Raw genomic sequence first — 13,523 nt, forward strand, 5'->3', positions numbered from 1 at the left:
TATAAATTAATTCAATCATTTTGAAATTTTATTTGTTTATTGAAGATATATTAAAATATTTGAAAATTTTTGCTATTACGATACAATAACCATTTTATTTTTTGTAGCAAAATGTTGGTGAAGCAATCTGATTTCATAGAATAACAGTTTACCGGAGTTATGTTCGACATATTAAATTGCAGTTTCCAATTAACTTTCTATAACTTAAAATTTTCAGGAGGAAATAGATTCATATCTATGAGCTGATAAGTGGAAGACTCATATTTCGCTTTGTAATAAGGTTTCAGTTTACAATATACGAGTAAATTAAATGCCAGCAGCGAGGTCACACACAATATACTGATGGGCAAAAGTTTAACTGAAGTTTATTCATATACCATTAATATATACAATATAATATTATACAATATAAAATATTAATTAAAACTAAATCATAATTATATACTTACATAACCACCAACACCACAATAAATTGATAATGATACTAATAATCCAACATGTGATAGTGCATCTTTCCATTTCCATTTCCAACATTTTAATGAATTATTCCGTGGTATTAAACTATCACTACGTATATCAATAGTTTTTAATTTTTGTAATAATTCGGCATTAACATCATCAATATCATCAAGATCGGCCATAATTTTTTTTTTATAATTAATTAATTAATCACTAATATATTATTTATATTAAATTTAATTTTTATAATTTCTTATTCTAATAATTTAAATAATTATTTTTTTTAAATTAAATAATTTTTATACACTGTTATTTGAAAATTTAATTTCTTTCTTACATTTTTAATATTTTTAATTTTAATTATAAATTTTCTTATATATGTAGTAGCTTTATAACACCTGATCAAATCATAATCAACAATACACTCTCACATTAATAAAATAAATAAGAATTTGTATACGAAATGGGGGTGTGTAAATTTAAGTAAGTTGGTATTAAATGTATATTTGATAATATGTTAAGTATTATACACATTTTATTCTCTTTATATCCTTTTTAATATATAAGGATATTATTATTAATGTTTTTATTTAATAATTTTCATATGAGATACACATAATATATAGGCCAACATTTTCAGTATTTTCTATGGAAAAAAAAATATTCAAGTCCTTATAAGTACATGCATTTTGATTAATATGATTTTTAATATTTAATAAAGATTTTTTTAATAATAAATATTTAATACTTATGTATGTAATAAATACCATTAATTTTTTATAAATACTGAAAATAATGTGTGTAAGCACATGTAATAGGCACCTACATACATAATTATACAGCTACGTATAGTTAGAAGACAACACTGGAAGGGAACCTATCCATCATATTTATGAAACCGCACATAAATTTATTAGAAGAAAGAAAAAGAATAAAAACAATTACAAAATAAAAAGAAATATTTTAAATGGAAAACAATGTCCTTGAAAAAGGATAATAATCTTATGACAAACAAGAAAACGAAATGAAAAATTTAATTTTGAAAATCGATTTTTATAAATTTTTATTTTCTTCTTCTTTTTTTTTTATTGATTTTTTGTAAAACATTTTAAATGAAAACGCACTTTCTATTTTTTCGTGGTAAACAACCCTTAGGCTAAAACACCTTTCAAGTATAACCTTGGAGTGAACAAAATTTTAGATCTTATTATGCACTGTCTTCAGTTTTATTCAATTGGTAATCAAAAAATAATATTCGCACGAATTTTGTGTGTTACCCCTAAAAAAACTAATTTTTGTGGTTCTATATAAAAATTGCTTTAATACAAAAATTACTTTAATAAATTAAAAATATTGTCATATTTCGTGGAAATAAAAAAATCATACAGAATTGCTTAAAGCACTTTTATCTTAAAGGAATGAATTGGCCAGAAGTTTAAGAATCAAAATGTTTTAAGTTAATTTATTTTAATTTTTTAGAAAAAGTTTATATATTAATACTATAAAATAACTAAATCACAATCCTAAAGCAGATCCCAAATTATCAGGCAATACAGTTTTAAGAGAAATACCGCTTTAGTAATTATTTTAAAATGACAGGGATTAAGATGAATTTTGCAAGATTTCATTGCAAACAACAGTTTTTTCTGGAGCTAGTTGACCGCTGTTAATCAAAAAGCTCTACTGATTTTAAATTTTTCGATATTTCTCTTAAACAGAGCATCAAATAAAACCGTTGAAATATGATCAGTAAATTTTATATCAGCCACTTCCCATTGCGAATGTTTTCAACGTAAGATAAATTCATAATTATAGCCTATATTTACAACTACTGTTCCGTTTAACTCTCCTATATTTATAGATTATACTGGTTATATTCTTGGCAATAATGTACTAAATCATAATATATTTTATAAATCATAAACAGTTTTGAAACAACAAGCTTCATATTTAATTTCTTCTAAATTTGATTTCTGCATTTAGCACGTTCTACTTTCTAGGATTACATTCATATTATCATATGTTAAAATAATAAATGTAATATTCCACTTTATGCACAAAAAAAAAATACCTTAAGGATTTGTTCATTAAGTAAATATGAATGTAAAATATTTTAGTCTTAATTAAAAATTTCGTCTAAATCCTGAAACTTATTCCAAAGATAATAATACTTAATGGCTAATTTCATAATGGAAGTCACTTTTAATTATCTTTTTTAGAAATAAAATGTTTTAAGACAAGAATTTTATGGAACAAATTTCAAAAATTTTACAAGTCTTACACTACTTTCAAAATGTTTAAGTTTAAGAACTTTAGTAATTATATTTTTGCTTTGAAAATGAAAGTACTCTTTAATAATGTGGTGTAAAAATTATTTATCATTTCTTTTTCGGGTTCAATTTTCACAATCCATTAAATTGAGTACATTGTGCCTAAAGTACTATTATACATGTTCACTGTGTAGTGTTATTGCCCTCGGGAAATTTTCTTATTGTCATCTTCAAATGTGTATAATAATAAAGTTGGGTCAAACCAATGGTTTGTATTGTAGCACTTTTCCTTTCAACAAATGAAAATTTTGCTTTTAAATACAGTCTATGTAGTCTATGTACCTATCACACTATTAAAATTATTTTCATTCATATACAAAACTATTTCTAGGGTTGCATATATTTAGGATGAATGATTTATGCAGTCTTTGAAATAAAGCAAAAATTAATATAAAGTGGGGTTAACATAATGCTCGATTTTAAGGTTTAATTTTGTGAGTTAAGAAAAATAATTATATTTTTTAATTTCATGGAATTTACCGTTAACTTTTTGCGTTAATAGAAATTTGAAAAAGCTTGCGGTTTCGGAAATATAAGGTGTCAAAAATTCAAATTTTACAAATTTCAAGAGGCGATAACTTGAGAGGGGGTGGAGATGGAAAAAAATTTTCTTCTAGCGAAATGAACTATTTGATAATGTCTAGAAGCTCCTAAAATTTCAAGCTTCTACAGGCTGTAGTTTGGAAAAAAAACGACATCAAAAATTTGCAAAAAAAGGATTTTAGATAACGGTAAATTTGAACGGCCATTTTGTTTTTCTAAAGTTCAAATATAGTATGCCGCGCTAGGGGAAGCAAGCCGCTGCTTTTCTGCGTTTGCAAAATTTCAAAAATGCTTATGGTTTCATTGCAACAAATAGTTAAAAAAGGCCATTTTTAGGGTTTTGGGGGGGTATAACTTCTAGAGGGGAGGAGATAGGTAAAAATTTTGTTCTACAGAAATAAGTTTCTAGTAAAGATCTATGTACATATAAAATTTCAGCTTTCTATCTTCAAGGGTGTAGAAGTTTTGTAAACAGACACACTGACAGACGGACGGACGGACGGACGGACGGACAGACGGACGGACGGACGGACGGACGGACGGACGGACGGACGGACGGACGGACGGACGGACGGACGGACAGAGTGAAACTAATAAGCACTTTTTTTCAAAAAATTTTTGGAAAAATGCTAAAAATTAGAATAATAGTAAAGGAGTAGAAAATTAAAACATCCGTTTCTAACCCCATATTTTACAGTTACAGACGATTGTATATGCAATGAACATAAATAAAATTACTAAAAAAAATCTTCTGTTATATTTGGGAACACTATAAAAAATTTTTCGTTTTCAATTTTTTATTTATTACTTCACAATGATTTATGAGATTTTTACGTTTTCACAATTTTACCTTATATACGATTTTCTGGTCATTTATTTATTTTGTACATTTTATACAACTATAACGAAAGAACCTACCTAAACTTAAATAATATAAAAAGTCTTAAAGAAATTATAATAATTATTTTAAGTCACTTAATATTTTTATTCTATAAATTGGTAAAAATTTTCGTATGCTTTTTTATAAGCGCCTCTATATTAAGTGAAATATTTTTGGAACGTGCTCTGAATTTTCAAGAAGTTTTTTCTTAGAATTTTTATTTTTTCTAAATGGTTTCAAGGTTAACAAAGATTTTCTATTATTATTATTGTATTGTATATTTTGTAAATTTAAGTCCGAATAGGGATTAGTGTTGTGTTCGAACCAATTGTTACTTTGAATCGAGTTCATAATTTTATGTTGATTGTAATTTATTAATAACGGAGAAGCAGGAATAGTCTGTAGTGTCAAGATTTAAGCTTGTATAATGCATACAAACATTCTTTTTTAATATAAATGTGGCATGTGGTGCAATATTTTACAATAATTTTGAGATAAGGGCATTTTAATATAATTGAGATTTTTCTTCAGAAAATTATTAAATTTTTTCAAATATTCAAATTTTTGTCTGGACTCAAACACATAAGTACATATACTTATAATATAAATAAAATATTTGAATTTAAAAATTAAATTAATATTTTTTTTTCTTTACAGAATTTATACGAAATGTAGAATTCAATTTGTAAAATTGCTTTTTTAAGGATTAACGAGAAATTATATTATAGAAAATTAAGAAAAGAAAGGTTTTTTTTAATCCTAGACGAGTTCATGTTGTGAGAATAGAATGTATGTGCGACCTATCATAGTTTGTTATTATAACATTGACTAAGACTTCACAACACCGGATTTGGGTTAAAAATTTTTCGCAATTTTAATATCCAATAAAATAATATTTTTTTACGATATTATTATTAAATAATTTTAAATTTAATTGTAAATTCCCTAATATCTTTCCATTTTTACTTATAAAAATATGAGACTTTTATTAGTAATTAATATCGAAAATCGATTTATTATATTAATTATTAATTATATATCGAAAATTTCAAATCATTCACTATAATATTTGCAAAATTGCTAAATTTTACGCAATCAAATAAAAAAAATTTTTTACACCTTGTCAATAAAGATTAGCAATGAATAAATTAATTTTAAAATAAATTTGAAAATAAAAATTAAAATTCTGTTCACCTCTGAAGACTTTTTATTAACGAATTTTTATTGATCACTATACGATAATCACTATTAAAAATAAAATAATATTAAATTTCTTAAAATTTTTCTTTTTTAAAAATTAATTGACTAATTATTTAAAAATTCAAATCATATTGCAAATTTTAAAAGTTTCTATTCTATACAAAATTTGAAATGCAATAATTAAAAACAATAGCACTTAAGTCAATAACTAACACATAATTTCTCTTAAAATCTCTACTACGTTATTTCTAAAAAATCGCAGAGAAATTTTACGTCTCTTTAAAATTATTTAAACGATACGCATCTTGTTTGACGGAACGATACATTTATAATAGAACCTACCGGCACGAAGTCAACGTTATGACTGAATTTTTTAAACGGGAATATTGTTGTAAAAGAAAATGTTTTGTTTATAATTTTTCCAGGAAAATCTCTACACAAAAAAATATATGTATATATAAATATATATATTTTAATTTTCTTATTTTCTTTTGCTTGAAGCAAAACAGCTGATTTTGTTGTGGTAGAAAGGTTTTGTGTTTTTATTTTGATATTTTATAATTTTCTTCATTCTGTATTCTGCATACATATTTATAGAAGAATTAAAAAACACGTGTCATTTTGGAGATTTGAGTATTTTTTTTTATTGGTTTTTGGATTCTTTCATTGGTCTCCAAAGGGAATGAGGTATGTGGGAATTTCTTATTACATACATACAGTCAGTACATGTTTTTTGAAAACTGTTTTATTTTAACTGTTCCTATATTTACACCAAAGGTGATCCAAATTTTCTGTGTTAGAAAATTTCCCTGCGTGTGAAATTAAGAGCTTATTATTTAAGAAAGTTTATTGAAATAATTTGAATTTAAAAACAAGTAAATTATATTAATCTTAGAATCTTAGAATTTATAATAAAATAATTATATTTTTTCAAATAAAAATCATAGGTCTATAATTTTAGAATTTAATACAAATATACATATGTACATATGTTATGTTTAACAATTAAAACAATAGAAATTTTACGCTCTGGAACAATTTAACACAAATTTAACCAAATGTACTAACTAAAATGTTGAATTCATTAAAATTTCAAAAATATAAATATACACCACATCGTGGCCTATGGATGTCATCAAAAGAATTACCAAAAATTCGTAAAGAAATCAAAAATAAAATTGAAAAAATTGGATATCGAGATGTACGTCGAGCAAGAATACCATTTCATGAAGCTTTAATAAAAGAATTATATGAAGATAATTGTATTGAATTTGCTAATTATTTCGAAATATTATTGGATAAAGAAAAATATTTATATTCAAATGGAAAGATATCGAAGAAATTTAGTGAAAATAATGATTTGTTAAATATTTTGGCAAAAAACTTTCATGATGCCAATGATGAGTTGCATGTTAATCGTGATTTAATTAACTGTTTAAACATAATTTATCAATTGTCAGATTTAATTGAATCCAATTTTACCGATAATAAATGGTTATCGAAAGAATGCTTTCAAATCGCTCTTGAATTACAAACAAAACATAAAGAATTATCAAATGATGAACAAGAAACAAAATTGAGATTACGTTACGGGAGATTTTGTTTAGAAAGGTGTAAGAATAATAAATATGAAATTTATATTTAAATAAAAAAAGTAATAAAATTATTTTATCAATATTTTTAAGTATTTTCATTCGAAGATGCTATAGAGCAATTAGAAATTGCCAAAAAGATGTCAAAAGAAATAACATTCCTTACCACAGGAAAATTATTTGATTATTTGCATAAGGATAGCTGTTACTGTTTGGCTCAATCATATTTGGCCGAAGCAAATAAAAATTACCACAAAAATTTGGCAATAGCTTTAAATTTAACACAGGCGGCAATACTTTGTTTAATTGATTTTTTAGGTTAGCTATAAGAAAATATTATTTGTAAAATACATTTTTAACTATTTTAATATTGTGGTATTTTAGATAATGAAAGCCGTGAGCAAACTTTATACATTAAAATTAATTTGCGACATTGTCAATTCTTAATTAAAAAATTAGAATATTCAGAAGCTTTAGAAATTCTTACAAATATCGAAAAAGTTATCTTTGCTACAGGAGATGCTCTTTATGAATGTGAATTATTTTTACTACAAGGCATATGTTATTTTGGGTAAGTTTAATTTTTAATTTAATTTAGCTTAATTTAATTATATGTACATACTTTTAAGGTTAAACAATTTATCTCGAGCATTAAGTAGATTGAATCATGTTATACAATTAGCGCAAGCAAATAATTTATTGAATCAGAAGGGTTTAGCTCTAGTTGAAATTACAAAAATATATGCTAAAAATAATGATACTTTTGAGTTGGCTGAGGAATCATTAAATCAAGCAATGACAATTTTTAAAGAATTAAAAGATGTAAAAAATAGTGAGAAAGCAAATTATTTTTCTGCTATTTTAAAATCACAAAAAATTTTTCCAAACTACATAAAATTAATCAAAAATGATAATTCTCCTTGTGACATGCTAAAATTAACTGGATGGAAAGATTTCTTGAAACCATTTTGGATTGAAGAAGAAAATAATAATGAAAAATGGCATTTTAAGTGCATTTTAAAAGAAATGGTAAGTTTCTGCTTTACCACTTTGACTTAGATCTTATGAAATATTTTATTTTTTTTTCATTTAAGGAATATATTAAAAATAAGAAATTTTGAATACGAAAAATTTGAAACAATTTGAAATTTTTTGCATATGGTTTTGCTGCTTGCTGTTTAAGTAAACAAACACGGCTTCATGTAATTTTTACCGAAAATTCGAAAGAAATTTTTATAATTAAAATTTAAAGAATTGTTTTAAATATTCAGATTTTACTCATCAAATAGAATATATTAATTGCATTATATTACGTAATTAAAAATTTATTTTCTAATTAATAGTTAATTTATAGGTCCTTTTAAAATTTTATATACACAAAACTTTTTGGGTTTTTCCAAAACTTCAATCATTATTTTATTGCGAGCATACAATGTTATATATGAAAAATAATTAATTATACTAAGGCCACACACAATACAAAACAAAATCAGGTAAAGAAAAAATTTTATACAAATGTAGAAAATTTTTCGAATTTATTAATCATTTCTAAAGAAATTTGCCAATTCTTTTCATTGAAACAAAATTTTTAACAAACATATTTTCACTTTATTGACATTTGCACGCTCGTATTATACTTTATTACGTTTTTTCTATTTAGCCTTATTTTGAAATAATCTGTAAAATTTAATAAAAAATATTAAGTCAATAAAATTAATTGTTATACAAAACTACACCATATTTGTGACAAGATTCACCCAATTAATTTAAACTTTTATTTAAATACAAAAAATAATTTTTTAATTTTAGAAATCACGCAAATTGTAAAGACCATAATAAACAAAACTTTATAAACTTTTTATTTGCCAAATAATAAATCACTCTATTCAAATTCTGAAAATATAAAGTCTTATGACACGCGTATTTACGATACACAACGCATTGCAATATTTATAACAATTATTATAGTAATTACATGCATACTAACATATTGAAGGCAAGTATAATACATATAAGTTTGTTATTGGGAAGTTATGTTTATAGCTGGGACAGAAACTGGTCCGTTTTGATAAATTTTACGTTAAAGCATTTGTAAAGTATTGTGCAAATTATAAAAGTGTATAGTTGCTGTGGTACTGAAAACTGCAATCTGTTTAAATTATGTCCTTTTACATCATAGTGACTAGTCTTTGAAGAGCAATATCTAAGAAATGAATAAAAGGTTAAACAAGAACTTACGATTTTGTAAATTTTTAATAATAAATTAACAAGTTATATGAGGATAAAATTCAAAATTCAGACTTAAAAATTTTTAATGCTGTATATAAATTTAATAAAAACCTCAAAAAATATATATTATATATGTATATATATGCAACCATTTATGCCTGATTTTTAATTGTTGACTATTTTTTAGACACATTTGCAAGACCAGCTGTCTGGAGAAACTTCAACACATCTGCCACCCCGTTGTCCAGCCATCAAACAACCTTTGTAACAGTGCATGTGCCGCCTAGGGTGGCATTGATCTGCTCTTACTTAAATATAACACATATAATTTTTAAAAGAGAGAAATATTAATATTTATGTAGAAAAAATTAATATATTCACCAGTATATCTTACCTTCAGCTGTGATAAATGCAACAAGCATTAAAACAAAAATGAAAATTAATTTTGTTAAATGCATTTTTTTGGTATTTGAAATTAAATATGTTTTCTCGAACATAACTAAGTTAATGAATCTTTTTCAACTATTTTTCAGGTTTTATATTAATTTCTGAGCAATGCGGATATACATATGTATAGGAGTATTGTTGCGATAAAATTACTTTTATGCTAACAAACATAAATATAATAATTATCAAAATTATTACAATACATTGGCACATAAGAAAAATAGAGTGACTCGGAAAATACGATATGTCACAAAACTTACGTATAGTAAGTGTTAATGTAAATTTGTAGATTTGTAAATTTTAAGGAACCCCAGTGGGGTAGAAGAATCCCTCGAGCCACCGCAGGCATTCCTGATTTATTGTAGCCTTCCCACGCTCCCATCTATAATATCCCCGTCCCAAGTATAAGCTGGAGATATTCCGAAATGAGTTGGACAACAGTTCCTGAATGTTAAGAAAACCCTGTCCAAAACAATTATGAAGCCGGACAGCAAGTGCCAGGCAGGGATGTGCACGGTGGTTTTGTCACCGTTCTCACAAAATCTACACAGGGAAGTGTTAATGTAAAAATATTTTATTACCACCGATGTAACACGACATACAACTACTTTTGCTTTAATATAAGAGTTTTTTTGTTTTAAATAATTAATAATGTAAATAGTCATATTAGATTCAAAGCAGTCAGCGATAAATGTACAATGTGTCAATAATCAACAAAACATATAGTATTTTAAGACGAAAAGTTTTTGCAACGAAGTTTTTGTGGGAAAACAAAGTTAATGAAAATTGAAAAAAATTTAAATTTCGATTGTTATAATAATAGTGACATACATACATATGTACACATTTGATAAATTTCTAAAAAAACTATGTAAATTTCATTATTTTGTTTGTATATTGAAAAACAATTCTTACTGTTAATTAGGAAGCTTCTGAGTAATAAAGGTAGTTAAGCTCTTAGTTAAATAAAGCAATTGCAATATTCCTGTTGACGCCAACATTGTTATGCAAATTCAAATTATAATCAAAATTTTATGAAGTTTTAATCTCATTTTAGTATTTAATGATATTTTAGTGGTAAGCTGTAACAGCAAAAATATTAATTTACGATATATTATGTCTACATGTAATGAATATTTATAGTAAGTAAACTGATTCTGAAAGCCATAAAAATTTTAATTCGTTAAAAAATGTCGTTGGCATTCTTCAGTTGCGGTTCTGACCGTATCTAGGAGAGTAAATCTAAATTTATTTACCTAACTGTTATTTTCCTTGGTCAAGAATATATAAAGTCAAGAAAGAATTTATAAACAAGGCACGTTATCAAATGGAAAATGATTGTAAAAAAATCTGTTAACTAAATTTTCTATTCGTATTTACATATAAATAACAGGAAGCAGTAAAATAAAATTAAATCTTCATTATACGAAAATATTCCTATAAAGCTTACCATTATCAGATCCGTGCGAAGGAGTCTTGAAATGATTAGGTATGAAATAATTGTAATTACAAGCATATTGCAGTGAGTTTCAAAATTAATATTTTTAAACTTATGAAGCTTAAACGAATTATAAAAATTAAATACATATTCTGATTATTTAAACGTATCTGACATTGTATTTTATTTAGTAATTTTATATGCACAAAATATCATACAATATCATATAATATCATACAATTAAAATTCGATTTTTACGTTTCCATTCCCAATATTTTACCCATTTATTTTTATTATGTATATTGACTGATTTTATACACATTTACAGGACCAGCTATTTGGAGGAACTTCAACACAATAGCCACCTCGTTGTCCAGCCATTAAACAACCTTGGTTACAACTGATATGCCGTCCAGGGTGGCATTGTTCTGCTTTTACTATAATATTAAAATTTTTATATTGAAAACAGGAATATAAAATAGTCAATAAAGTGGAAAAATCATACCTTCAGCAGTGACAAATGCAGCGAAGATTAAAGCAAAAATGAAAAATAATTTTGTTAATTGCATTTTTATTGTAGGTAATTTTTTTTTTTTGGATTTGAAATAGAATTCGTTTTTCTCGAACTGAATAAAATGAATGATTTTTTTAAAAAAAATTTTCAGCTTTTATATTATTATTGAACAAAATATGGAAGATATCGCAATACTTTAAGATAATGAATTTTCATAGAAAAACATATTTTCTATTTTAACAGCTTTTCTTTAGAAATTTATTTGCTTATAGATAATAATTATACATACGTAAATTGTAATATTGAAAATGTTTATGTTAATTTCTCAAAACAATGTTGTATACCTTTAAACAATTAAGATCAAAAAAATAACTATCTTTTATAAGGTTTTCAAGCTAAATGAAAAAGATGGCATTTTTTCGTTCTTTATACTATTAGAAAATAAAAATATAAGTTTAAACTCTTTGGGGTTGAATTTTAAAATTGGTTAGTTCTAACAACATTTATATAAGTGAGCACTTAAAAAAAAGAGCTATAATGAATTAAGTGACTGATATATATTATAAACTCACCTTATGCCTTAGATTTTTAACGTAATAAATCTCATTTTTATGACAATTTACAAAAAAATTAATTTATTTTATAAAGCTATGAATCTAGAGTTCCAATAAAAGCTACAATTATAGTCCAGCAGAAAGTTTTCTTAAACTTTGAAAAATTTTAAGCAATTTTGTTAAAAGGGAACTAGAAGAAATTTTAAAAATTTACCCCATAATTTTCTATTGAATTTGTTAACATGTCAGAGTAGGTATAAATAAATAAGTAGTGCTCTTTCTAAAATTAAGTCTCAGCCGAAACCATTGAAAGATAATAACAAAATATTATTTTTCTCTTATTTATTAATTAATATTAGAAAAGCTGATTAGTACAATATTCTTCGAATTGTGGTAGATAAAGTACGATAACACTGAATAAATTTATTATTTTTGAGAAGATAAGGAGCAGAACGCGTGTTTGTTATCAAAATTTTTCAGAACATTAACATAAATCGCAACTTCCTACATATACGAGTATGCATACACACATGTGTACATGAACCCATATAAAAACGAAATTCCGTATGAGTCATATTATGTTATGGTTATAAAATCAAAATTAAATTTTCTTAGGTATAGTATCTTATTAGATATTCTAGCACTATTATAAATGTATGTATGATATATGTATGTATGTAAATGTTTCACTCTTAAGTCGTTCTGTAAAATTTGCTCAAAATTCTTATGAATTGTTGGGTATATAATTTACTGTGTTGTATTCTCGAGATTCGATACTATTGGTTGATTTACTATCACAGAACTTTGTTTCATCATCTGAAAAGATTGGCAGAGCAGAATTAAAATAAAATATATTCAAATAATATATTAAAATAAACAATTGGCCAACATGCATGTAATTTGTACAAAAATTAGCAAACAGGAAAAAGCAAATAAAAAATAGGAAAGCCAAAGAGGCACCAATGTATTAATTTTTATTTTTGGTTTGTGGCTTTAATAATACTTATTTACAGTTACTTAGTACAGTTATTTTCATATCAAAGTTTTTGGAAGATAAAAAATCTTACAAACCCTATTGTACTGAAATCTTAAGCAATGTTTTAGCTTTTTATCACCACACCACATGCATAATTATTGTTCGTTCCACAAAAGCTGAGCGAAAAATATTTAAAGCTTTTTTTGGATTGTAAATTTAAAGCTTAGTTAATTTTAAAAAAATATGATAATTTTCCAAAATAGTTTTCATAATACAATGAAAATATTGTAGATGTCTCTGTGTTTTTATGTTAGCCAAATTCGCTTAAATTTTTCTTTGTATATTGTAAAATTATGTGCAC

The 13,523-nt window shown here is 24.8% G+C and overlaps 1 protein-coding gene and 1 long non-coding RNA gene across 2 annotated transcripts in view; both read right to left on the reverse strand.

Annotated features, from left to right (window-relative positions):
- The window catches only part of LOC129605688 (TWiK family of potassium channels protein 7), a gene marked incomplete at its 5' end in the record, with an annotated part of 76,437 nt that extends 75,805 nt beyond the window's left edge, over positions 1–632 (reverse strand). Inside the window, one exon of the mRNA XM_055515592.1 lies at positions 450–632. Coding sequence (XP_055371567.1) covers positions 450–632 — 183 coding nt within the window. The remainder of the gene's footprint in view (positions 1–449) is intronic.
- A 10,636-nt stretch (positions 633–11,268) lies between these two features.
- LOC129605596 (uncharacterized) lies at positions 11,269–11,755 on the reverse strand. The gene is made up of 2 exons (XR_008696723.1): positions 11,624–11,755; positions 11,269–11,555 (listed from the first exon to the last, which is right to left on the reverse strand). It is a non-coding gene; the product is annotated as an uncharacterized LOC129605596 (long non-coding RNA).
- Positions 11,756–13,523: the final 1,768 nt, after the last annotated feature.

This window comes from Condylostylus longicornis, unplaced genomic scaffold (assembly GCF_029603195.1).
Source record: "Condylostylus longicornis isolate FDR11 unplaced genomic scaffold, ASM2960319v2 ptg000013l, whole genome shotgun sequence".
Classification (NCBI taxonomy): Eukaryota; Metazoa; Arthropoda; class Insecta; order Diptera; family Dolichopodidae; genus Condylostylus; species Condylostylus longicornis.